Source organism: Pelecanus crispus, chromosome 4 (assembly GCF_030463565.1).
Source record: "Pelecanus crispus isolate bPelCri1 chromosome 4, bPelCri1.pri, whole genome shotgun sequence".
NCBI classification, from domain to species: Eukaryota; Metazoa; Chordata; class Aves; order Pelecaniformes; family Pelecanidae; genus Pelecanus; species Pelecanus crispus.
The window spans coordinates 49607752-49635237 of record NC_134646.1 but is presented as its reverse complement, the minus strand read 5'-3'; the positions used below and the strand labels follow the sequence as shown (position 1 = coordinate 49635237).

The 27486-nt window shown below is 38.6% G+C and overlaps 1 protein-coding gene across 9 annotated transcripts in view; it reads right to left on the bottom strand.

Annotated features, from left to right (window-relative positions):
* Nucleotides 1-27486, bottom strand: part of TENM3 (teneurin transmembrane protein 3) — a 320001-nt gene that overhangs the window by 67078 nt on the left and 225437 nt on the right. For 7 of the 9 annotated variants that reach the window (XM_075709610.1, XM_075709612.1, XM_075709613.1 and 4 more), the window contains 6 exons: nucleotides 24551-24765; nucleotides 17696-17906; nucleotides 17089-17190; nucleotides 16734-16928; nucleotides 15189-15389; nucleotides 12032-12217 (listed from right to left, as the gene is read on the bottom strand). In XM_075709610.1, the coding sequence (XP_075565725.1) occupies nucleotides 12032-12217; nucleotides 15189-15389; nucleotides 16734-16928; nucleotides 17089-17190; nucleotides 17696-17906; nucleotides 24551-24765 (1110 nt within the window). Of the gene's footprint in view, nucleotides 1-12026; nucleotides 12218-15188; nucleotides 15390-16733; nucleotides 16929-17088; nucleotides 17191-17695; nucleotides 17907-24550; nucleotides 24766-26568; nucleotides 26604-27486 lie in introns of all 9 variants that reach the window. The other 2 variants (XM_075709618.1, XM_075709619.1) reach the window with 2 other exon arrangements.

Sequence of the window (27486 nt, the reverse complement as noted above, 5' to 3'; positions counted from 1 at the left end):
GCTACCAAACCCAGCCACCTGCACATAAGGTGACGGGATATTACAGACTATTGCAGTGGGGACACGCCGAGCTGAGTCAACAATGTCGGATTCAATCCCCTGGTTTTGCTGTGGACAAGGTCTCTCAACAGAGTGCTCATGGGCTCTTTTACTTTCAAAATCTGACCTTTTCTAAATCCCTGCTGGATGATGGCCCCTGTCTGGCAAGTACTCTGTCACTTGCTATTAACCCTCAACTTTGTGTATTGGATGGGTAAGAAAGGCATTTCCAACCATGGCATGTCCTCCAGTTTGGATGAACGGGAAAAAGCTCTTCCCGAGCCCAAGGAGGGAGGTGACAAATACGTAGTCTCACAGAAGCCACAGTCACTGCTACAGCTAAGAGGTGGAAACTTTCTAGTCCCTCTCTCTCTTGAAGAAGAAGAAAATGTCAGGTGTCCACTGCACAGTTGTTGGTGTGGTTTTTTTTTTTCTATAATGTTAAGGTTAAAGGGAGACAAAGCAAGATGAAAACATCAATTACAGAACATTCAGAACAGCAGCAACAAACTAAGTAGCTTTCAACATCAACCACAAACAAAAAGAAAAGTGATACAGCTGCATTTCAGGGTGGATCAAATTCTTCTCTTACTCATCCAATATAATTCCTGTTGCTCCTACAGAGCTGCTCTTAGAACACGGTGTAGTGGAGGAAAAAATCAAGCTTTATTCCATAAAATGGAAACAATTAGGTCTGTCTGGGGAATGCATCTGTCCAGCAGTGAAACATTAAATGCCTCTACAAATGCAGGGGTAGGTAACAAAACAGAACATAACCCCGCCCCCCCCCCCCCCGGCAACTGAAAATAGTCCCTGCAATCCCAGGCCCCCACATGCTATTTCCTTTCAGAAATCCAATCTGCATTTAAAAAAAAAAAGGATTAAGAAAATGCTCCTTAAGATTTTTTGTATCCAGCAGTCTTATAAGAAGTCAATTTCAGACCATAAACCTATAATGCTCAGAAAACAAGTTCTACCTTCCAGCATCCTTTTACTGATGGTCAGCTGACATTAAGGACAATGTTAGAAACTATTTTGGTTAACATGCAGCATCCTAGAAAAATCAAAAAGCAGAAAACGAGTGACCAAAAATAGTACAAACTTTGCAGTGAAGTTTAACTAGCCATGCTGTCTTCCTTAACTTCACGGCACTGCAAACAGGAATGAACCCAGGTCTGTGTGGAAGTACAAAATGCAAGCCTTTCCCCCCCTGCATAGAGAATTCTAGGTGAGATCTGGAGCACTTCAGTAGGATGGAGCATCTCAGCAGGTGCTCCTTGGCAAGATATTTACACATCTGGCACATGCGGGTTATGTTAAGTCCTTAAAAAGTCTAATTATAGACCAGACAATATACCTACAAGGGTTTTCTTGCAGGGTTTAAGACCGTGAAATTTAAAGTCTTGCTATTATTTCCAGGAGTAGAGGGACTCCATATACCTCCAAATGGAATGAAGAAAAATAAAAATGAAGATACAAAATTTGTACATTTTCTAGGATAGGCTAAATTCAAGGAGATGTAAGTGGCATTCAAAATTCATACAACGTAAAATATAAATGGTGTTATCAATGTGTGTGGATATTTATATAAATATGTGGCAGATAAATGTATTTTACAAAGAACTCGTAACAGTCAGGCAAATTCACATTTAACATGGCATATTTCATAACCAGTCAGAACCCAGACTTTTTATTTTAATTTAATGTCTCCCATTAGTCTCCTACCAGAGATGTAAGTCAGTGTCTTCCTTAGATTATTCACATGCTACTTCCTCCAGGTACGACAGAATAGCCACAGAATAAAAGTACATATTAAATCCATTTATCCCAATCAGCTCCTGTTTAAATCAGCATGAGTCACATACCCATTGATTTGATGTTCCTTAATTGGTACTTATAACACTGCTTTATTCTGATTATTCTGTCATAAAGGATTGTAACGCTGACATGCTTCTAAATACTGAATAAAAATTTACATTTCTATTAGTTTAACATTATTATTCTTCACCAGACATCTTCACCCATCATAATCTTTGTAACCTGTACACTAGACTACAACATGCCATATATTTTTGGAGTGTATATATAGTCCCATTACAATGTCAACTCACAACAGCTCCAGTGGAGTCATGAGTTACTTTGCCATAAGAGCAGAATCTGACCTCACAGCACCACCAGACGTGAAGCAAAAATACAAAAGAACCTGACTAAAGCCACATTGATCAAGGTCTGCCTATATTAAAAACTACTTTTAAGGTCTTTTGCTTCCTCCACCTTGAAAGCGTGAGCTGAACCCCTGCCTCCTCTCCACTAATAGTATCAGCTTTCTCCCTTCCTTACTGCGTTACAGCCTCTCCCTCTAAAAGAAAACAGAAAGGAGAAATTAGAAAGAGAGAAGAGAGCCAAAGGGTGGGAAGGGAAAAAAAAAGATGATGAAGAAATAATTTCGGTATGCAGCCACAATGAAGAACACTCCTCTCCCGGGAAGCTCAGCTTTGCTTATTCTCCTCATCTCCCACAGCTCAGTACAGCAAACCCCATTCACTGGGGAACGATCGCATACGTATCTCTGCCGCTAACACAGACTTCATGCTCCCAGACACAGATCCACGGGAAGATGTGAACAACATATCTTGCATCAGTCGTGTTCACACTTCTGCATAACTTTGCACTAAGTGTCACAGAAGCAGATAACAGGTCAAAATGCCATCTTAATTTCTTGGTAGAAAAACTGACTGCAAGCAAACTATGGTATGTTGACATTATATTGTTTACCTTAAGCTTTCTATACATTTGTCTATTTCTTTGTAGTTAGAAAGTTTTAATATCTTCACTTAATGTTGTCATTTGGTATTTGCATAAAGCTTTGTTTACGATCCACAGGACAAACAAGCTCCCCCACATTACAAGAATATCATGAGAGTGGCCAAATCAAACATGCCAAATTTAAGCAATGCTGGGTTTACGGGCTACCTGTGCAATTTTTATACCCTTCTTCCTTTGTCAATGTACAGAGCTGAGAGTCCTCATTCAGCACTCATTCTGTCATGAAGAACAAACGGCTGATGCCCTAGTAGCAGGCACACCATGCTAACCTAAACAAAGTAACTTACTTTTCTTACAGACTTTTCTATCATCTTCCTCCTAAAATCAAAATACTTTAGAATAGTATCTTCACACTACTGGTGTGAGCAGAGAATGTATTCTTATCTCATTTTACAGTTGGGTAACTAAGGCATATAGAAAGATTAAAGAAAAAAGTCTCCACCCATTTGGCTGCAAACAACTATGATGTGATTTTCCAGAATACTTATAATTATCTAGGATTTCATACACAAACTAGCATTTTAGCAATTCACACTTGCTAGTAAGGTCCGCAGAAAATAAAGAATGGTCAGAGGACACTCTAAAGTTTGCCTTTATGATTGACTAACAGAAAATATGTGGTAGAAGCAAGGGTGGAATCCAGTTCTTCAAAATAATTTTTAACCAGGAGATCACCCCCCTGCACCAGTCTCTCTGAGAGTTTCATTGCAAGCTTTAGGGAGAATGCAGTTTGTGTAAACAGGTTTTTGTCCTTGTTTTGGGGGAACTGGTACAAAAAAACAGAGTTGATGGCTCTGGCCTGACCCCTCTAACCTATTCAAGACTCAGTCCATGGTGGTTTACTTCTCCTGACCTGGTTACCAGATCACCCTTACATTCCTCTTATTTCTACCCAGCCAAAGTTTAACTATCCTGACAATTAAAACATCTTTTGAATGTAAAAAATCAAATATCCCTTGTGATATTTAAATCCAGTATTTCTTATCCTACCCACAGCAGACTTAGAGAATAGTGTATTGATTCCTTTAAGCAACTGTTTCAACTCTCAAAGAGTGACAAAAAAAAGCCATGCACCCGTATGCAGTTTCTGAGGAGCTCCATACCTCTACCAGAAAACTTACAGGAGTCCAGAATTCATAAAATTTTAAAGCCACTGTTCTAGCCTGTCTTTGGAGTGGTTCACTCATGCCAAATTCATCATCCACTACAGCCTTTTCTGAGTCTCTCCTGCCTGGCAAGCTGCTTCCGAACTTGAATTTGTGCAGTTGACAGTGCACGGAACCCACCATTTGTTGAATTGCACCTTATTTTTCTGCATAGCCTGTGCTATTTGTTAAAGTAATTTTAAATTCTTGTCCTGTCTTCCAAAGTGCTTGGGGGCAGCAGGCTTTGGTATCATTTGCAAATGTAATTCTCTCTGTTCATCACGGAACAGTACTGAAAGCACATGTTCTTCCACTGTAAGCAGCTCATGGTTGTCATCCTTTCTCTGAGTTTATAAGAACCTTGTCTTAGACATACCATATGTTCAGAGCATTGCTGCCAATAGAGGAGGATTACAAACACTCTTTCCTTTTGATACTTTTTTACTCCTAAATTCCCATCTTGCCCTTCTTGTAAAGGAGAACACATGGATGGAATAATAGTTGCAGGCAATTTTCTTTGTTTTCCTTCCTACATAGGCCAAAACATAATCCTTACCCTGAAATCACACCTTCTTCATCATTTCTGCACTCTTCTCCACTGTCTGTGCAGACCTGCAGCAGAGATATCTGCTGCATACGTTTCTGCAGAGACACCTGAATTCACTGCAATTTATCCTTTGCCAAAACCGCAACTGCTCTTTGCAGCAACCATTAATGGGTTTTTACGTACGAGGGCACATGAGCCCACTATCCTTCAGATTTTTTGTTCTGGAGTCCATCCCAATTTTAATATAAAGTAAGATTTCTCATCATTGTTACTGGAAAGCCACACGTATCTAAGAATAAAAGGTTCAGTTGCTTCATAGGAAGTTTGGGACTGCTGATACGTTCATGAGCAGTGTTGTTTCCTGTTTAACATCCATTTAGCTGGAAAAGGATTTAGAAGAAAGCGTATATGCCATTAAGGACATATAACCGTCTCACATGTACAGGCTGAAAAAGTTGAAATACCCTGAGACCTCTGACAAACTCGCAAAGACCTGCCTCGGACAGATGCAGGTAAAACCTGACACTTACATTAAGAACTGCATGAAAGATAAATTTGGCTTGAAAATGTATTACAGGATGGAATGGGACAGGGAGCATCATTGTTTCCACCTTTCTTCCTGACTGGAAGTACTTTCAGAACGTGTCTGAGCAGCATGCAACTATACAATGTACAAAAGCACTTACTTTCTGGCCACTTCAGCTCAAGTAAGCTTTGCAACATGCTTTAAAATTCTTCACATCTCAGAGGATTCTGCTGTTTTCTGAAAATGTGCCTAACTTGAACTTCACATGTGGTCCTCATCTAAATGCGAATCAACCAATTAGCAGTTTAAAGTATGCTAACATATAATTTGTATTTGAGATACTTGGTCTTGAAATGTGTTCAGGCCTGACCAATAATTCACTTTTTTTCACAGCTTCAGATACGCACACACTATCTTAAATTTACCTGGTAATTGAATATCTTTATATTTACCAAATGTACAAGTATTTTGGATATTCAAGGGTTGGCCTGGCAAATTAATAACATGCTCTTCAGGCACAGGAAAGAACAAAACCATAATTGTACTAAATTTCATGACATCTTGTTAAACTGTGGTTATCAGTCCTCCGGGTGCCAAGAAAGTCATCTTCGCTTTTCCATGAATATTTTGCATTGAGGGTACGGGTATAAATATTGTGGTGAAATCCTGACTCCAATGTAGTCAGGTGTTTTGAAAGTAGGATTTCACTCACAATATTGTGGTGAACTAATTGATATTTGATGTAATTAGTTTTCAATCTTTGTTCAATTTTATCTGAGAATAAACTGTTTGAATGTCAAAGGTTATACCTTCATTCAGATACAATCTTACTTTTAATATGAAATTTGTACTGAGGTATAATTCCGTGAACTCAAAACCAAGGAAAAACATGAATTTAGAAATTGTAATAATTACAGAATAAATTAATGCAGCAGTAATTATTCTAATTTGAAGGACAAAAATTTCCTTCTGATCAAAATTCTAAAATCTCAAAAGAATCTTAAAATTTATGAGGAATTCTCAGCATGTATGCATTAAGTTACATTAAATACCTGACACATTAAAAATACTATGAAATATGAATATTCTCAGTAATTTAAACTTTGGAGAAAATTAAACCATGCCTGGCAACTTAGCATCAGTACTAAAATGATGGTGGTCATCATAATACCAGTTACCCTGCTCTCCCTCTAACCTGCCAATGTGTAGAAGATAATCAAGCCCTCAAATTGGTGCGTAACATACTTTGTCAAGCCCATACTTCAAAAATATATAGTGTAGTGATACAGAGCCATATCAAGTTTTCTATAAGCACTTCCTTTAATTAACAGGAGGAACACATTTGTCTTGACTTGCTCTCTGATCTTATAAAGAGATGAAGTGTCATTTCTCTGTAGTCATATTTGAAATCTGTATAAGGAGCCCTAAGCTAAACACATGTTGAAGAGAGCAGGTGCAGACCATACAACTTAGTGGAGGAGATTACTTCTTAGCATTCCTTGACACTAGCAGTACTTCTGAGCTTACACTGCTCATGGTCACATAGAAAATCAGCCCACAAATGCCTCTGCACTTGCCCCTAGTCAGAAAACCATTTTAACCAGCAACCAGGACAGAGTCTATACTAATGGAAACGCACTTAGGGAGTGTGCTCTAGACGTTATTTATTTTTTTCATAATTCTGAAAATCTAAACCAGATGACTTTCCTGTTTTTCTAGCTAAAATAGCTGAAACTAGAAATCTCTTGCTGAAGAAAATTTATTTTTTGTTTGATTGGTTTTAATGTCATGTTAATGTCATTTCATGCAAAGAAAAAGGTTAAAATAAATACTTTGCTGTCCATTGTTATTTTTTTCTCAACTAAATTTGAGGGGAAATTCTTAGAAGATAAACCAATTCTCACTGGAATAAAAACATATTACAAGCTGTACACTTCTACAGTGGACTACCATTGGATTTCAATTTCAGTTCTGTGTACCAAGTAAAGTAGTTTCACGCAGCACTCAAAAGTAACATGAATGCCATGATGCTAACTTCAGCCCTCCTGAGGGATTAATATGAATGCTTAATGACATTAATCCACATTTAGATCACTTATGTTTAATGACATGCTTTCCATGCATACATATATAAATATTAATTTTGGACTGAAAGATAATCGTTCAACACGATAACAATTAAACAGCTGTAACCTGTCTCATGTGTTAAGTAATGGAGCTGCAGGCAAGCTCCATAAACAGATGGTCTTACCCACCCATGCTTAATGTTAAAGACTTTTTAAAAAAGAGGTGTTGACAAATCTGAACAAGAAGGCATAGTTTTAATGCAAATTGGCCAATTTGCAATTTAGATTACTCTAAAACTAATTTGGTCTATAGAAAAAATTAAGCTGCATTGTAAAACTGAGATGTTACACAGCACATGGTTATAGCAGATTCCCCACCAACATAATTATTTACTAATTTCATTCAGCTAACAGAGTTTAGTGGAAAAGCAGCTGGAAAAGTATTCATATTTATAGGCTTCCTATGACAGTTACTTAATTTACTCGTGGTACATGCCAGTTATATCACAAAAAATAATAGACTTTCTGAAATAATATCTGTTCCAATCTCACAAAACAACTACTCAGACAGGAGAGGGTCACTGAACTCATTGCAAGCCAGGACAGAAAGGAAACAAAAACGTATTTTAGCACAACTGTGTTATGAAAAGTTAATTACAGAGCAAATTTTCATCCAGGCTATCACCTGGGCACCAGCTGTGCATGTGCGGTCTTGTATCACACTGAGATGCAGGTTGAGCTTCACAAAGTAATACATGGATGTTCACCTCAGACTCATGAGTGTCATTCCCAGACCAAATAAACAATTGACAGGTGATTTTCCACAGCTTTGCAGTAAACTGTTGATTTAACCTGTTCTCACATGGATACAGGAAATGGTAAAATATTTCAGTTCCAGGAGGGAAAAGACACTAAGCAATTTAGATGCCTTAAATTGCTTAGTATTTGGAACATATATTGCCAGTGTTTAGTTCAATCCTGTAAGATGCTAAACAATAGCAATAAATCTTGAATTTTGTTAATTGTCATTAGATTCATTTCACCACAACACTGAGCATGTAGTTATCTGCTGAACATCTTTGATGTAAATCTTTGGAAGTATGTGTTTGGAGCAAAGCCAACAACTCACAAGTGTGGTCCATATCAGGTGTGGTACTGAAGTCACAGCTACCCTGTGCCAGAGATGCACAATGGAACAGTGGGTATCAGCAACACACATCAGGTTTACCACATTAGTCAAAACAATCTTGCTCACCTTACTACACACATTGCTTCAAAAAAGAAAAAAAATCTGCTTTATTTATTCTGTTCTCCCTCACAAATCAAATGTATATAAAATATATATGTGTATTATTTCCCAATTCGTCTTGTGATCTGCAGCCTTAGGGCTTTGTTAAGATGATGATTATTAATAAAGGTATGCTAAGAAGCAGATGTCTAAATTTTGTCTGAACAAAAAAGCAAGCATTTGCAATCCTCTATCATCTTGCTTCCCAATGTCCTGAAGAATAAACAAATGGTCTCTGGAAGATTACAGCAATTACAATTTCCTTTGGCCAAACTACCACTTGAGTATCTTGAAGCATACATAAAAATCAGCATAACTCAAGAAGCAATCTAGGGTTTAAAATATATTAGAAAGGAATAAAACCAAGGACTACCTTTTTTTAATTAAGGAGAAAGGTTTGGTTTTTCCTTCTTTCTACCCTTTAACACATGTAAACTAACAATACAAACAGTGGGCTAACTGAAAATGAGATTGGACAGATAGCATTTAGAAATACATAAAAATCCTTAGATGAGGTGCAAGACATTTTAACCATTTTAAACAGCATTCACTCTGCATTCACTCTGGCATAATTTCTTTGATCAATTGACTTGTGGATTTAGATGATTCACTACACATTCCAGTTAGTGCCCCTGTGATTAATGCATACATATCTACTCCATTTTGTGCATCCAGGTAGAGATCTGGTGGGCTATTCCTCTCCCAAAAAGTGATTAAATGCATTGGTCTTAAAATTTACAACTTCTTTGGAATATTCCTTTCCCAAAGAAGTTATAAATTTAGGCCACTGCACTTCATGTGACTTCCAGCTAATAGCTGCATCAAACAAATATATCTGCATTTCTGCAGTGCTTCACACTACTGCAGCTAAATGCTTAATGAATTTTAGAAATAAGAATGATGCAATTGTTTATTTTTAGACATACAATGGGAGAGTGGGAGTCCTTCATACACACAACACAAGTTACGTAAATATTCTGTTACCAAGCTGAGAGTTGTAAGTAGCATAAAAATGCCTGGGTTACAAATAGAGGGTGACAACAAAAATACATGGTCTTCATGGAAAAACATTCTGATGTCCCTTGTGTTTTTAAATGTATTGCTCAGAAAGAGCTACTATCTACTCTAAGGCAGGTGAGAGAAAGGCAAATTGACTCTTCATTTACCAAGCTGAGGAAGCAGCAATTTTTACTCCACTAAGTGGAAATACTCATGGAAATGAGCAATAAAATGACCTGGTTTCTCCATAACACTGGGCTCTTGAAGAAAATGGCTCTAAGAAAAATAAATATAACAGCAGGCTAGATCCTGTACCTCATTACTTGTCTTGGAGCCTGTAAGGGCGATATAAACAAATCAAACTATCTTTACAGCAGCAGCTGCAAAGTAAACACCCATTTAAAGAATAAACAGGTGGGAAGACAGACCTGCTCACCCAGTGCCGAGGAAAAACTTGTTTGTGCTTAATACGTTGGAAAAATTGTTCAAGAGCAGTTCATCCGTGTATAACTACAACCCTTGAAATGCTGCCAAGGTCAGTGAGACCAACAGCAGAGCGATCTGCTGAGTAATTGCTCGTTGGCAAGTTAAAGCGGTCAAGGAAAAGGCTTTATCCTACTTCCAAAGATTTACTTGATTGTTCAGAAAGCAGTTCTCTCCCCACCTCTCTACTCTCTTTTGTCAGCAGGTTTTCTGGAAGCTCCTCAAAAATGTTAACCCTACTGATTCTCCCTGGGATTCTGCAGATGAACCTGGGTTCCCTCTCCCTCATATGTCTGAGCAATCTCATCAGTAAACAACAACAACAAAAAAAATTGTGATTTCTGTAAAAAATAATTCACAAATCAATCTTACTACTTCACACCTGTCTCCCTTCTACAAAACAAAACCTTGCCTCATCCTCCTGGTGCAATGATGGGGGTATCAGTTAATACAGCTGTAACAGGCCCACATTTTCCCTACCCTCAAAGCTCACACCACTGCTTCCTGTGACCACCAAGTGCAGCACCACCACCCACCTCCCAGTCAGGGCTGTACGCTACCTGGGCACGCAGCTTGGGTTTTACTATTTTCTAGATACTCATGCCCCAGTGATGGCTTGGCTGTGCTAACACATTCGGAGTTACAGGCCTTCCAGAACATCCACGGAAGTTAAAATTCTCCAGCTTCGTTTTAGCTTGTGGCAAAAGCAAATCACATCCATCAGCTCTACAGTTATTAGACTTACTGTCCTATCCTGTTGCTTTGGCTACATGACCTCTTTTAACTGACTCTCCCCCATCTCTCCAAACATAAAACTCTTGGGGTTTTTTTACTTACTGGAATTTTTTTGGACTATTCGGATTATCCATGATTTCCCCATCACTCAATGTTACTCTTGCCTTTGACCTGTGGCTACCTCTTTCGTTGTCTGTTCAATCCACCTCTAAGCCATGATGCTTCTTACACTTGGGAGATGTGCCCCGTAAATACCTGCAGAGCCACGTTGTTACCCCTCTCACAGCCTTTGCTGAGCTTTGTGCAGTGCTCCCCATACACCTAAATACAAGCTAGTCATCTCTTACAGTTAGACCGTTGCCAGTTCCTTTGTCTGTGCTTCCTACCTGTTGTCACGCAATAGTTTCTCTGTGCGGTTATGGTGAGACAAAAATTGTTTCGATAGGACCCTCTTCCTCTGTTACAGACCTGCAGTGTCTTGCACAAAGGGGGATTAATGTAGAAGGGAGTTTCTTAGCACTACAGCTATACAAAATCAATATAAAAATGATAAACCCTTTTGGCAACTCCTACTCCGCTTTTTCTTAGTCCCCTTATTTACATGTGTAATTTCTCATGCTAGCTCACCGTCAAGCCCTGTGCCGTGGAGAGGAATATCCTGCTGTATATGGGACATATAGACTGTAAAAAACTGAGTAAGAAAAGCTCCACTGATAAAGGCACAGTAATTTCCAAAGGTTTCCAGGTGCTAGAACTGACTTGATTACAGAAACATAGAAGCAGTAATAAGGATGGCTTCTTCTCAATCAGCTATATTAAATTGCTGTTACATTATTTACATATAAGAAATTTGATATAATTCTAAAATAGAGCATTATGTTGACAAGAAGATAATTTTGGGCAGCTAGATCACATTTATTACAAAGTGGAAGTAACGTTTTTGTGTAGGCAAGTCACTTTTTAGAGCTGCTTCTCCATGAAAAGAAAAAAAAAAAAAAAAGAAAAACAATGGGAAGCTTCATTTCCGAAAGACATAAAGGTATCACATAAAAATAGAAAAGCACAAATCAAATAATATATTTACAGTTTAAAATAAAAGAGTAAACCCCCCCCCCCCCCAAGCAAAAAGGCAGTTAAAGGGAAAAGATTGAAAAGGAAATTCTTCTACCTCCTTTTCAGGGCAAACTAGGTATGAAATGACGAGCCATTATATAACCATTTCCTTTCTTAAAATACTCCTTTACACAGACTGACATGTGCAAATATTCCGTTTGAACAAAAAAGCTTCAAAATAATACACTTCTTATTCAGACGCGGCCAGCAGCGCCGGCTGTTTGAATTTTGCAGCGAAGACAGGGTAAAGCATAGCCAGCCTACCAATGGTACAGTGCTCTCCGTTCCATCCCTGGCTACATTCACACTTCCCGTCTTTACAGGTGCCATGCTCCGCGCAGCGGGGATGGCAGGCTCTCTGGTTGCAGGCTGCGCCGGTCCAGCCTTCCTCGCAGCGGCACGTGCCACCCATGCACACGCCATGTGTGCCGCAGTCCACCGAACAGATTTCTGGATTTGAGAGGAGAGGGGGGGAGAAAAGGAGGCAGAGAGTGCACACGGGAGAGAGAAGGTATGCATTAATTAGCAGCGCTACATTTTAATTCAACATGTGAAAAATAAGAAAGGCAAAATCTTTGAAAATGAAATCAAAGGAATTCACTGTGAAAGGCATTTTCAGGTAGGACCCAACAGAATACGGAGTACAGAGTTTTAGCTCTATGCTAATGCTCACTTAGTTATCCAGCAGACTTAGCGGTGCTTAAGTGTCCACAGCCCTTCTGTTAGCTCTGAGTAATTTTCAGTCATATTTTTTGTGACCACATACTTCTTAAGAGTAACCTTTTTTAACTTAGATTATATGGCACTTAGACCTACTAGAACTTACAGTGTACTCCTAGTGACTAAATGTACCATATACTTAGGTCATTTTGTGTTGTGAGTGAAAAATCTAGTATTAATGAAAGTTCATTTTAACAAGGTTTCCCCTCCCTACCGTGCTCCCTGTTTTCTTTCAAAGTAAAAATGTGCCATTTCTGACACATTTTTTCATTATAAAGAATCAGCCTTAGTGAGACAAATTAGTACTGTGCTGACATACTGACACATCTGTTAAATATAAAAGATAATTCTCTTCTACTTTCAGTAAATTTGTATCAGTGACAGCTATGAACAGTCTGGTTTAAATAATAGATTGTTAAAAAAAATAAATCAACATACAGCAATTTAACTTGTCATTTACATACAGTAACAGGATCTTGTAACTGATAGAATAATTGAAAAATATGTTAACAGCCAAAGGTAGTCAGAGGCCAAACAACGCATGTTAAGTCTCAGCTAATACAAGATGATAATTTAGACTGCCAGATTTTGCATTTACAGTTTTGGTTCATTTAGTCAGACTCCAGCAAACTTTACTTCTGCTAAGCAGACAACAGAAAAACAAGAGGAGATACAATACAGCCTGAGGGACTTCTTTAGTTCCTTGGCACACAGCTGGCTGTAACCACGTACTGGTTCATAGAAGTACTGTATTTAGTTTTTGTTTTCTTGTGAAAGACAACAAACGGTTTAGTAATAAAAGACTGAAATTATTTTCAACAGCAGAAGAAAGAAGCATTCAGCACAACAAAGGTTTCCAGTTTCCCACTCAACAGTGTTGTTCTTCCCCTGTAGAGTATAACCCTCTGTCTCAAAGTGCTGAGGAACATTAAACATGGAATCAAGGAGCTGTGATATTTCCCAGAAGAAACAGCCCAAAACCTTTATGGAGAAAGACAGCTGTAATTTCCCCTCCTTTTTTTTTTTTTCCCTATACAGCATTTTGTATCTACTTTGAATTAAATTTTTGATTAAGAGATGCAAGATGGTTTGATTAACTTTAGAGTCACAAAACATCAACGCAGCTCCAAGAAAGAAAGGTTTATTTCTCTTCAATCTAATCAATTTTTCATTAGGGTGAAGGTGTTTATCAGCTTTTAGCACACTAGCTTTGAGCAAGGTGCGTCAATCTTTGTAATGAACTTATTAATTAGAGTTAATTTAATTGAAGTGGAATTGAAGGGCTAATTAACGGACAAACTGCTGATGAAGATAGAGGAAAGCTCTGCTGATTTCAAACCTATAAACCCCTCTGATGGAAATAACTCATTCTTTTTTTATCCTAGCAGCTTAACAAAACGTTTATGGGTAAGATTTACTTTTTTAGTGTACCACTCTGAAGGTCATTTTGCACCACTTCAGCAAATAGTCTGTGTGTATTTCTACAAAGCTCTTTCGTGAGTTTGACACTTTTGAAATATTTTAAAAGATCGGAAAAAATTTATGTTATTTTAATGACCAATCATTCCTTGAAACGTAAGTAAAAGATGGAGCGTAACTGAATCATCAAAAATAGCATAGAGGACACTGTGTCAAGAAATAGAGGATCCATGTTTTGCCTGAGAAGTAGGTCTCAGAAATAGCCATTTTTAGAGCTAGAAATGTTCAGAGAAGAATTTTTTCTTCTAAAGAAATTTAACAGAAGACAACATTTTCTTCTCTCTGCCACTTTTTCTTGAATGTTTGGAACTCTGCCCTATCACTCTGGTATGCATAAACCATTATGGAGTATCACAGATCCTGGTCAGGAAGTACATTTGTTTTAAAAAGATGGTTCCTCATGAAAAAGTTATATTTATTCATAAGCTGGCATAAACCCAGCTAGCCCATGTGTTCACTTTTCATTAACAAAATCATCTGAGTTGTTAGATGAACTGTTTTAGACAAATATATGTCTCACAGTTAGACATGATTTCTCTTTTGAAATGTGGCTACCAAACAATATTCTAAAAACTCGTATTTGTCAGAAAGCTGCTGTCATACTTTATAAATATTTAGATTCTGCTCTCTGTGATAGTACCTCCAGTCATTTTCTCCTTTTGTTTCTAAGCTCAGACTATGGTTGTAATAAACTCAGTTTCAAACTTCAAGAAATCCCTCTGCTTCTTCACTCCTACCTACTCCTTCCACCTTGGCAGCCTGCGCCCTTCCTCGAAAGCTGTTTAGGATTCATTCCTGCATTCCCTTTGTCTTCAAACTGGAACACTGTTTTTCAGGAAAAATACCTCCAATTAGTTGGAGAGATTTTTAAAATGTGACTTGTCTCTAGTTTCACTAGTGTAGTTGTAAGTTTCTAAATAGGTGTTTTAGGTAAGATGTTACTTAGATCCACATATCGTACAAAGAACATTCTGTACGTGTATGTGAAATACCTGAAGTTACCAGGTGAAGGCAGCTAAAAGATACCAACAAATATACTGATTTTCAAATACTTCAAATTCATCAATTATTTCGAACCTTTGAATCAATTCACAGTTCATGCTGAAGTCAACTCAAAGACTTCCATGAGCTCAGCAGGTCAGGTCCTAACGCAATATGTCTTTAAAATGCTGCTATTCAAGATGTCGTCATTTTACAAAATGTGAGTGCTTTCAACCCTTACCATTGGAGCAATCTGGACCTGTCCAGTTGGGGTCGCAGGTGCAGGTTCCACTCTCTTGAAGGTAGGTGCCGTGGCCAGAGCACTGGTCAGGGCACATAGTCTTCAGGATTTCACAGTTGTTGCCACCCCAACCCGGGTTACAGTGGCACTCGCCATGGATGCACACACCGTGGCTGGAGCAGGCTGGATCCAAGCAATCCGCTGCAGGGAGATGAGAAAGGTCAGCTTAAATTTGTCCTTCCTAACAACAGTAATCAACCCGTAGATGCTCACAGCACTTTTGGGCTTAATCCACATTTTAAGACCTTTGTGAAATAGGCAGCATTGCACTCATCTTCAAAGTAAACATTAGTAGGTTGATGCTGAGAAGTTCACCTTTGTTTCATTGCAATGAGTGGGGAAAAGACAGAACAGACCAAGGTATCTTGGTGCCAGCCACGCTTCTCTAGCTACAAGGTAAATCACTCTTTAGCGTCACTAATTGCATAGCAGCAGTTTTCTTTGTAGAAACACCTCGCTTCCACATCACTTTCTAGTGTTGTGAAATTTGTGTGTGCACGTAACTGACATCAAGACATTTACAGGCTACCACTAAGTTAACGGAGAACCTTTCAAGGTTTGCTAATTTTTCTGAATTACAACAAGACTGGCTTTGGGTCTTGGGCAACTGATCTCTGTTTTGCCTAATCGCAGCGTAACAAGTGTTGGATTCCCTGCAGCATTCAGTATCAACTGACCTGATCCACTGCTACAGAGTTTTGACAGCTGTATAGGACCCTCAACTTGCTTCAGAAATAAATGAGTTGCATATTGTCTATCTGTCTTAATTCACTTTAATGTGCTTTAGATGACGAGATTTAATTTAGCAATTTGACTCAATAAAATGTTACACTTGTAGGGTCAATGGTCTGAAAATTTAATTCCAGAGACTTAATTGCATTACTTTGTACGTGGAGATCAATAAAATCAATTTGATTGAGGAAGAAAATGGCGCTTTTTACTCCCTAAAAAAATAGAATGGAAAACAAACTGCACTTTGCAGCATGCCAGTATGAATATTATTATGCACATCTCTGGAATACAAAAATGATGCATCATTTTTCACTCTGATGCATTTGAATCAGCACTTTCCACTATGTGGTTGGTGGAAAAGATCACTAACAAATGCAATACATTAAGGATTTATTCTATACCCTGAAAATTCAGTAAGTCTTCCTGTATTCCAACATCTATTTTTTGTGTGCTTTCTTCTTAGCTGACCTCAGCCAGACAAAATAAATAAAAATATACTGGGAAGCAAAAAGGTATCACACATTATTAAAAATTTTCCCACTGATTACTTGAGAATAAATAAAGTATAATAATTCTGTAGAATTCAGTGATACTAGTGATTCCCAAACTTGATTTTTAGTATTCGAAAATGGTTTTTGAAGAAACACCATTAGTGTGTATGATCTAGATCTAGCAAAATCGATAGAGCTGGATGTGCCAGCTGGAAACCTGACCAACAACAGCAGGCGCTGGGGTAAATATTTACTCATTTACCTTCTTCACAGTTTTCTCCTTTGTATCCGGAGTTGCAGGCACAAGAGCCCATGATGCAAATGCCCCGGCCCCCACACTGGGGATCGATACACTGAGTTGTAGGCACATCACACTCGGTGCCCTTCCAGCCGCTGTAACACAGGCAGCGTCCTTTGGAGTACTGCCCATTGCCACTACACAGCACCGGGCAGGCTGCTGTGAAATAAAACACGGCAGAAAAATTAAAACCCCGTTCTTCACCAAAGCTTTATAAAGAAGAACATCTAAGAAGCAAGTCACATGCCAGTTGCTTTCCTGATGTATTTGTCTTCGGGCTCGCTTAAACTGACTTGAGAAAAGCATTGAGTTGATTTACCTCTCGAACAATCAGGGCCCAGGAACCCAGGAAAACAATGGCAGGATCCAGAAACACATTCACCGTTACCATGGCAATTTCGGGGGCATTCCACCACAGACTCTAAAGGGAGAAAAAGGAGGATAATTCACAGACACCCACCACATGAAGTACCTCTCATTTGAACCACTACTAACTGACAGCGTGCTCTCGCTCCGAGAGAAACGTTTACATTTGGTTTGTTTGAAGAGCACGAATAGCTGTGATTTTCTATTGCTGATGCCTCTAGTATCTTAGGACATTACAATTCCAACAAAAAGGCTCAAATTATAATGGTAAAACCATATGAACTCCATACTTAAAATCCAGCCTTGTGCCATTTAACAAATACTTCAAAACAGTGTCCTCCTTTCAAGCACTGTTTTACAAGAACGTACACGCCTTATGCCTTAGACCAAGTAATTAAAATATATATTCTGCATTTTATTCTGAGCAGCAAAAGAAATACTGTGAATGGAAAACCTGTGAAAAAAAGTCAGATCATTTAACTACGAAAACCTATCTCTGTATTCATAAAAAACCTGATTGGAGGCTAGCGTTTGGTAAGAGCATTCAAGATTATGCTTACCTATAATTATGGTATTAAAAGACACCTGCTCTGCATTTTTCCCATCGTTATAAAAGGCCAGGTGCCAGATGCCAGAATCCAAATACTGGATAAAACCTGCCTCATGGAGACTGACAGACCTCGCCTGCCGCCCCGCTCGCTCCGACTCCAGCAGGTTGCGTTGCTCCCTCGCAATCAGCCGGCTGCCATCCAGGAGCTCCACAAAGTCGTACTGCAGGGAGGAACAGACAGGAGCTTGACAAGTCATGGGATGACCCATGGCCCCACCAGCTTCCCCACAACATCCTGACAATATGCTTGTATTTTGACTAAGAGTTTCCCTTTGGAGCAGGGAAGCAGGAGCTGAAACCAGCCCTTGCTTATTTCTTTGTCCCTTGCTAAGACTTCAAACAAAAATACCAACTAGTCCTCATGCTTCTTAGAGTGTCTTTTTTGGTGACAAGTGGCCAATGAACCTATTATATATATTGGGGGGAAGAAAACATCAGTTGAAATGAATCTGCAGTCATGACTGCCACCTGAATTACAGGTGAGAGCTAGCTTTCAAAGTGTGCTATATGCATATGGGTTAATAATAATATCCAACACCAATAACCTACTTTGCTTTTCATTTAGTTTCAGATGAAGGATTAAATTGCTTGATCCCCCTTTTGGACAGTCTGGAGTTCTGGAGGAAGGAGAGCAAGAGCTTTCCTTCCTATCACAGAAGCCCAGCAGAGGAGATGGAAAGCGTAAAACATTGCAACTGCTGAAAACGATAAACAAAAAAATACAGTACCTCAGCTCAACAGGCAGCACATAGTGTTTTGTTAACAACCATCAGTGGGGCTTGGAAAAATGTAGCAGCATCTCAGCTGATACAACAAGCAAACTCACAACCCAAGATGTTATGCATGTTAATCTTAACTAGTGCTAATAGCACCTGGAGGGCTAAATCTGCTCTGGGCCCTGCGCTGATTTACACTGTCTGGCAGTCTGCTCTCATGGCCTGGAAGATGTCTGCTGCACATTTATGACGTAAAGATCAATGTGTATATAGCAAAATTGAACAGGTAGAAAAATCAAAGAGCATTCTTGCTTGGGGTAGAGAGTCTCTGCTTTTCCTGCCGAGTCTGTTCATGGTTTCACTTTTACTCTGAGATGTGTCTATGGTATGAAGTGAATTGTAACACGTAAACCTTCAATCTTCCCACATGTTTGAGATATCTCTCTCTAACGGAATTACGCCCAGGACCTATTAAAATAAAGACCAGAATATAAAACCGCTGATTCACCCGAGCTAGGATAACATTGGTTACTGGGACCAGAGAATTAGCGGTTTTACACCCTGACTTGTGACTTCAGAAACTGCTCGCGGGACAAAAGAAGACGATAGCCTTTGTCCCGGAACAAGGGCTTAAGTACTTATGTTCTCTTCTTGAAATTGCCGGCCAAAATTCACTGCTATTGTAAGAATGTTCCTGTCCAGTAATCAGAATTATCTTCCTACCATTCAGGATATGAAGGAAATGCATAGTTGATATGCCTCTATCAACACCTGAGACACTTCCAGCTATGTGTGAACCAGCAGAATAGAACATACGTGATTAGGATGTGCAGAAACCAGTACCTCGGTATCCTGTCACTTTGAATGTACGTGCTGCACCACATGAAAACGAATGCAACTGTTTTGGGAGAGCACCAATTCTTCAAAACCATTCAACATTCTCATTTGTCAGAGAATTAAATATTTATCTTATTTTGTGTGAGAGAGAAAAACAATTTTAGCTGGCTTTTTTTTCCTCCCACCTGACTCAAGAACACTTCTTTCTGGTTGTGTTTTTCACTAATATTTTAAAAAAGAGAAAGCTCACGGAGTTTTGTGTTTTAACAAGTCATTTATGGACATTAGGAGCGACCCTGTAATTTGCATACTGCAGAAGATCATTTTTTGTAGGAGGACAATTTCAGATTAAAACTGTAGTTTTGATACAGGAACAAGTGTTTACACTACTTGATTGACCACAAGGAGTATACTAATGGCTGACAAGCATGGTACAACTAATGATTTTGTATTTGTAATGTAATAAGGACATGTGCTGTTACCAGAACACCATTTCAGACTATGTTTTAAAAGCCATACAGAGGGGAATTTACTGTTCATTCTGTCCCCCAGCAAAACCCAATAATTGATCTTAACCCTGTTAAAGGCTGTTTTTTTATATTTAGGACATGGTAACAGAAAGAGACTGGAAAAACAATTATCTTCATAAGCAAAAAACATACTAATTTTATTTCCCTCCTATGAGGATAAATTAATTACCTTTATATTGAGTCTAAATGCACTGATTTGCCCTCCCATTCCATTCAGTTTTGCTTTAAACCAAAGTCCTTTTTTTATTCTTAAAGTCTCTTTAAATAAACATATTGATTCTCTGGCTGCAATGGAACTGACATTTTTAGAAAGTGTCACAAAGACTTTCAGGCTCGCATTGATTGGGTTTTGAATGGACAGCCACCGTCAATTATTTCTGGTTGATTTATTTATGATTCCCCAGAAACAGAGAACTATGCATCTCAGATCGGTCTGTGACACACACATAGTGGCTGTGCTTGAGACTGATTTTGGTACCTAAAGAGCATACAGAAGCACAACCAAAAATTCTGTCCTGATTGCAATATATCAAATTTTCTACATGCTGTATCCCTATTATTTCGGATTATGGGACAGAAGGAGAGTTAAATTTGCTGCATTCTGTTATTATTTTATGGTGAAATGCTAAGCAACTGAAAGGAATGGTTCAGATACAGTCGATCCTGTTCCAAGATGAGGGTGTAAACTAAAAGACTTCTTGAGATATCTCCCAAGCTCATTTCTATCATACTTTCATTATATCCCTCGCAGTGGTAGGATACTTGACGTCAGAGGTTGTACAGCTATGGAAAGACAGACCCCAGTTTCCTCTTACTTGCTGTCTGGTTTTAACTGCATACAAAAAAGAGGTGGATAAACAGGCGAAGGGTCCAGGAGAGAAGTGGAGAACAAGGTGGCAAATGTAATATACAAGTTTTGCATTACAGCCAAAGGTGACATGGAGAGAAGGCAGATTTTCATAGGAACACTGAAGCTGTAAGGTGGGAGCTAAAGAAGGTGGTGGTGTGGTGACACATGTAGGGTACCATAGGCATATGAGCAAAGATATTGGAGGGGGACAGCTGGTAAGGAAACTTTACAAATGTTGGCAGAGTGCAGGTAGTAATCAGTTCTCTATTATTTAACATAAGATCTGAAAATTCAAATACTGACGTTTGAGACACAGGCAGCAGTTGCTCATTTGCATAAGTTTTGTTAATAGCACTTGTCACTCTGTGACTAGGAGATAAGGGCAGATAGCATTCGAGACGCAGACATGAAGTGATATATATGGGCGAGATCGTACTTTTCAAAGTCCTCATGAAACAACCCTAGCTTTACACATCCAGAGATGGGCTCTGAGCCAACTTTTATCATTCTGGGATGAGATCTTGGAGCTATGGTAGACAGATATATGGAAATATCAGTTCTATGATTAAAAAAAAAAAAAAAAGCAGACATCGTTAAGGCAATGTATGAAACCACAGTAGTTAAACACCTGCTATGGTCTGTGCTGTTCTGGTCTCCCCATCTCAAAAAGGTTGCAGTAAAACTGGAGAACATTCAGAAAAAGACAAGGATGATCAAAGGACTGAAGCACCTTTCATCCAAAGAATGACGAAACAGAATGGAAGAAATATAACTCAGTGAGGACACTACAGATCTATAAATCAACGGTGGCATGGAGAAGAAATCAGTAAGAAACTCTCCACTGCCTCTTCCAAAACACTACCAACAGAGTGTCAAACTAAAACTACCAGGAGGCTGCCTCAAAACACGCTTGAGGAGTATAGTGTGAGATGTGTAGTTGTGAAACTGTGAAACTCCTTGCTGCAAATGTCATGGATGCTAAAAGCTTCCATAGGTTCAATGGTGACTATGCAAATTCACAAGGAAAAAAAGAATCTATCAAAGGTTGTAAAATTCAAAGACAGCATCTTTGACTCAGGAAGTCCTTCAGCCTTAAAACACCGGAAGCCAAGAGTGTGTTGTAGGAAGAATCACGACAAATCTGTCATGCTGCTATGTTAATATCTACGTATCTGCTAATGGCCACCATCACAGACAGAATGCTGGGCTAGATGGGCTTTGACGAGACCTAACATGGACATTCATGTGTTTTTAGTATGTTCCTGTGACACTTGGAGCTATATGAGTAAGCTGCCTAGTCCAATGGAAGGATATGCAGTGAAGCCCGGAATTACCTGTTAGTCTGCCCCTGCCAGCTATGCCTGGCTTGCAGTTAAGAACTTTTGTCAGTACAAGCCGTAAGGGTTAGGGGAAATAAGAAAACAATGAATAGATTTATGCTTGCAAAACCCCTAGTGTTCTCTTTCATCAGACATCCTTTTGCCTAAATACCTTATTTTGTTTATATAAGCCACTTTGGTAAAATACAGATTTTACCAGTACAAGTTGTGTCTTCATCAAAGTCCTGTGATTAGGACTTTGTGGCAGAAAGGCCTAAACTGTTGAAAAATATTTTACTCCATTTTCTCCTCCCCTGTGCAGGAGCACAGTCACAAAAAAAAGCCCAACTGCTCACCGGAACTGCATTTTTAGGAGATTATGTACATACTTTATCTCAGGTACCTAAACCAGACATCACTGGGTTCAAGGCCATATAAACATTCTGATAACCCCGCACCCTTGGGAATCTTCAGCAGCCCTAGAAGTTCACCAGGGCATTGATAAGTAAGCATGCCTAATTTTTCAAGGTATCAAGTGTCAGTCAAATGGTTTGTAAAAAAACCTCTAATTATATACCAGGCAGAAATAGGACAAGAGAGCTTGACCTATATCCTGGGAACAATATATCCAAAATGTCACAGAAACTACAGAAGATACAGTAGCAGGATTCGCATATGATTGTTTCTGTTGTATCATACTTAAACATGAATAAGCGCTTGGGTAGTAGGAATCTAAAGGGAAAGGAGTCTGTGTAACACAGATGATGGGAAACATTTAGTTATCTTCTTTTCCCGAGCTTTTGCATAAAGGACACCCCGATGTCAATCTTTTGCCAGGATAAGGAATCAAGGAAGGATCATTTTTCATAGACGTATCTACTTGCATAACTTCTCATATAAATGCACAGTCCAGATCAGCTTCTGCAGTTTTATTCATTCTTGCAACACATGTATTCCCCTAGTCCTGTTATTATTGTTATCATTGAGATGGTATTTGTATTCCAAACTCCTATTTCCAATGGCTGATAACTTTCTGAATCAATTTTCTTTGAGCTAGAATTTCTCATGCTTGTTGTCAGCCTGAGGGTAGGTGTTCATATGTGAAGGTCTGAAGAAAATCCATTTAATAATTTTTATGAAGATAAAATTTTTAAACAAACATAAGTGCATTTTCTGCATTCATTAAATTGCTTGTAGTTTAATGGAAGCTAAACTAAAAATAAAGCTAATGTAACATTCTGTGATTTTAGCTGCATGAAACTCCTTTGCTGACCCTAATTCTTCCTCTGTGGTTTGCAACTGCTAAATAGGTGATCTTATTAGCAATATTTCTATGTTCTAGGTCTTTTAAAAGTTATGCCTGAAGAAAAAGCAAAATAAATTTAAATAATGCAGTAGCATGCAAATCAAAATTTAAAAAATGCAGGATTAAAAAAAAATTTGAATTTTGCAGTTATGGAATTGCTGTTGCAACTGCGTATCAGGCATAATCAGTCAAGCTTCATTCTAATTATATCATTAGGCTGATACACTTAGAGTTGTGTCCAGGGCAAATCCATGTACTTTAAAAAAATATCAATCCGTAAGATGACGTACAATTCTCTGAATGGGGTAGAAGAGCATGAGCTCAACTCCCTTTCCAGGTGGAACAATGGTTCAGAGCCAGCACTTGGACAAATATTGAGCTGAAAGAAATCTAAACTAGGAGGGTCTTAAATCTTAAAAACAAAATCTGAATACAACTGATTCTAAAATACCATCTTAGACAATGATTCTCCTTTCCTCCTGCCAATCCAGAAGACTATTCATTCTTTTATACTTTAACTTTTCTGTAACTGTGCGCAAACAGTGTTTCTTTGTTACTAGGCAAATGCATGAGCATATGCAATAAAAAATCTCCTTAGAAACCTTCTGAGGGGTGGAGCAGCATAAATCCTCTGGGACACTTAAGAACAAAGTTTCAAGACACTAAATGTCCAGTGAAGACTGACACTTTTACAGCCCCAGTTCATTGTATCTTTGCAGACACGTATTACCTATTTTTTCTTTTATGTATTTATTTGGTGAGACACCAAGCTGTAAATACTGTAGCATTTGCTTGTAGAACAAACTGAAACTTCGTTAAAAAAGTAGTGTCTTCTTGCTTGGAAATTTGGCAAACGTAGTCTTTGCCTGGCACTCTCCCACCAGATATGTGGCCATAAGATGCTGTATTAGTTTGCTTAGGTTTTTAAAGATATGTCTATATACCACAGAAGGAAAAAAGAAGCTATAAATTCTGCATGAAACAACTCCATATCTAAACCATCATCATTGCTCATGGCATTCAGAACAGCTCATAAATAAGAATTCCCCCCACCCCCATTTTAGATGCCATCACTTACAGTATTATAAATGTTTTGGACATCAAATTAGATCAATAAAGTAGAAAGAGTAAAAATAAAAATCAGCAAAATGGAGAAGGATGTAATCCTGAGAAAGAAAAGAGATACAAAAGATACAAGCTCACAGTTTATGATAACGTGTCCTACTTCCAATGCAAGCAGTTCTCACCTGAGTGTGTGAAGGTGGTAAGCCTTTTCGGCCATATACTCCAATCAATGCATCTTTCTGAAGGGATATATTGAATTTTAGAAATTGTGGCTGATCAATGAAGAGTTGTGATCTCCAAAAAATCCCAGGGGGAACTTCTTGTATTGCTCTTCGGCCTATATCAAGTTCTCCAGAATCTATAGTGTTGTTTTCTTGTGCAAATCCCCCTAATTTTCCTGACAGGTTAGAATAATAAGAAATAAAACATTAGTATTCTTTTCTTGTTTTTAATCATCCTTCATATAAACCATCAAATATTTAGAATCACCTCAGATAAAATGTTACCTGACAATCTTTCTGAATATAAGATCCCAGGGAAATCACTGATTTGGAAATAAAAAAGCAAAGATACCACAAATACCTTCCAAGTAAAAATACTGTAACTTCCCTAAGCACTAGCATTATGGAAACTGTTTTAGTATCTACATTAAACTATTTATTTTTTCCCCCAAGTATTTTAATAGGGTTTTCCAACATAAAGTCTCACACTAAAAAAATTTAACATAAAAGCAAATGCAACATACAGATTTTAAGAATATTAGACACATAAACATAAGCAGTCAAGAGAACTAATATACAGTCTTCTCTACATTAAATATCAGAGCATTTATACAGTACTAACAATGCCTACAGCTCTGGTTTCCTACATTTTGTTTTTGCATTCCCCAAAAAGAAAGGCAATGTTTCTTGCTCCATTGTGACTATGTCCTTATGCCTTTACTCCCCATAATGCCTGCATCCTCTGCACTCCCTAGCCTCAGCCTCAAGCTTGTTATCACCTCCTTGTCCACACCGTCTCCTGAATAAAATGTATTACAGCATGTCAAAGTCTGGTACTTTCACTATTTTCTATATCATGAATATTTATTTATCCTGCAGGCCAGTTACTAGGAATAAGAACATAGCACCGAAGGGCATTAACGATTTTTCTCTGTGAAGCATTTGTGCAACTATCAGTTAGCCCTAGGAGGCCAGTGATGATGGCTTGGAAATGCCTAGAAGAAGCAAAGAAGATGCTACATGCAAAAGACACATGATGTCAAACTCTAACACTGAAAAACTGGACTATTGCTTGTGGCATTAAGAACGAAGACATAAACTTTAGATACCCTCAACAAACTTTTTCTTCAGGTGGGTAAGTCCAAACAACAGAGACTGAATCTACAAGGCAGCTCGAGTACAGAACAGTATCATCCAATCTCCAAGGCTCTGTGCCATCCCAGTGAAGCACTGTCAAATAAATGAAAGGGGTAAAATTGTTCCAGCCCAAGCTGATGACCCTGCAAGGCACTGGGCTGGACACTATGGACAGCACAGGTCTGTGACAGCTCTGAGATCTCCACACTGCCCCTGGCTGTACTGCACAGGCACATGCTAAATCTGGCAAAGATTACAAACCTTTCTCAAAGCTCATCAGCAGACAAACTGTGTTTTAGTTGTGGCAGTGTATTCTACCTGCCAGATTCATAGGAAACAGAGCTACTAAGGCTGATGCACTAAAGAAGCGGTTTGCACAAACCGTCACCACCCAACTTTAAAATCTGGGATGGCTTAGATGAGTTTGCATCAAGTCTGTTTGAGGCCAAGACTCAGATCTGATGTTCAGGCACTAACTCCATGCCATGCAGCTGGATATAGGCAGTCTTGGAAGCTGGTGCCAGGGTCAAAGCCTACTTTGATCCGATGGAATCAGGACTGTCAAATCTAGACTAAGATGCAAAGATGTGTGTGAGAACTTGCTTACCAACACGTCAACTCTGGAGTAAGCAAGTAATGCCACATTTAAGCAGCTGGCACATCAAGGTGAGCCTTGAGTGAAGCAATATAAAGAAAAATGGAATTGTAGTTACAATCTTACAGTCTGCTGTGTTTTTATCAATTTATACTCTTGTTTTCAGCAGCTAGTCTATTATAAAGATTGAACTAAACCCATCTGAATGTGATAAGCATGTTCAAGTGATGCTGACTTGTCTGTGTACAAGGGTTCTGAAGAACTGACAACACTGTTGCTACCCTGTCTGTTATGTTCAAATTCTACATTATTCATCATTTGATGGAACAGACTGACACAACCTTTTTGCAAACATTTAGACTTTAAAAAACTAGATTAAAATCTGAAATGCCAGGTGAGGTCACAGATTGATCCTCGCCACTTTTTGTGCATCCAAGATGAACAGAGACTGCTGCTGAATTAAACAGGTACAGAAGCACCATTGAGAGGCCTGGAGTGGGGGCTTGTATCATCATCAGAGCTGTGCCACAACAGTGTTGCAGTCACTGAAAATGTCTCACAGGATTATCATATTGATCAGTGTTCTGCTGAGAAAAGACAGTGAAATATCTGATCTTGGAGAAACCTTTTCTTTTACACTTTTCAGGATGAGTCTGATGCTTTTCTACCTTTGGACTTAACCTTTCACAATATTCGTATGTTATTCTAGAAGATGGATCTGTATTCACTACTTTGGTTCATTTAAGCATTTGTTTCTTACCACTTCCTTCAAATTCAAGCATGTTGTGTCGTATAAATTCACACACTGGTTGACTGGTAATCACTAAACAATAAACACTTGTTTGCAGTATTGATCTGCAGCTTCCCCTATTTCTACATTTGAAATGAAAAACAGCTACCTCTTACTACTGAAAAGATGAACTAGACAGCTTGAGCAGGTACACTTTATCAAACATTTTGACCAACTTGCCAGGAATGCCTGTTACTGGGCTTCAACACTTATCCTTAGCAGATAATGATCCTACGGACTCCCATTTTCTTCACAAAAAAAGCGGTAGTTTTACCCTGTAGCCATATAGCTCTTTAATGCCACACCACCTCTCAAAATCGTCACTGGTTGTTTGCCCTCCTAAGAACAGGGTGTTAACTATTCTTTGTTCTCTGT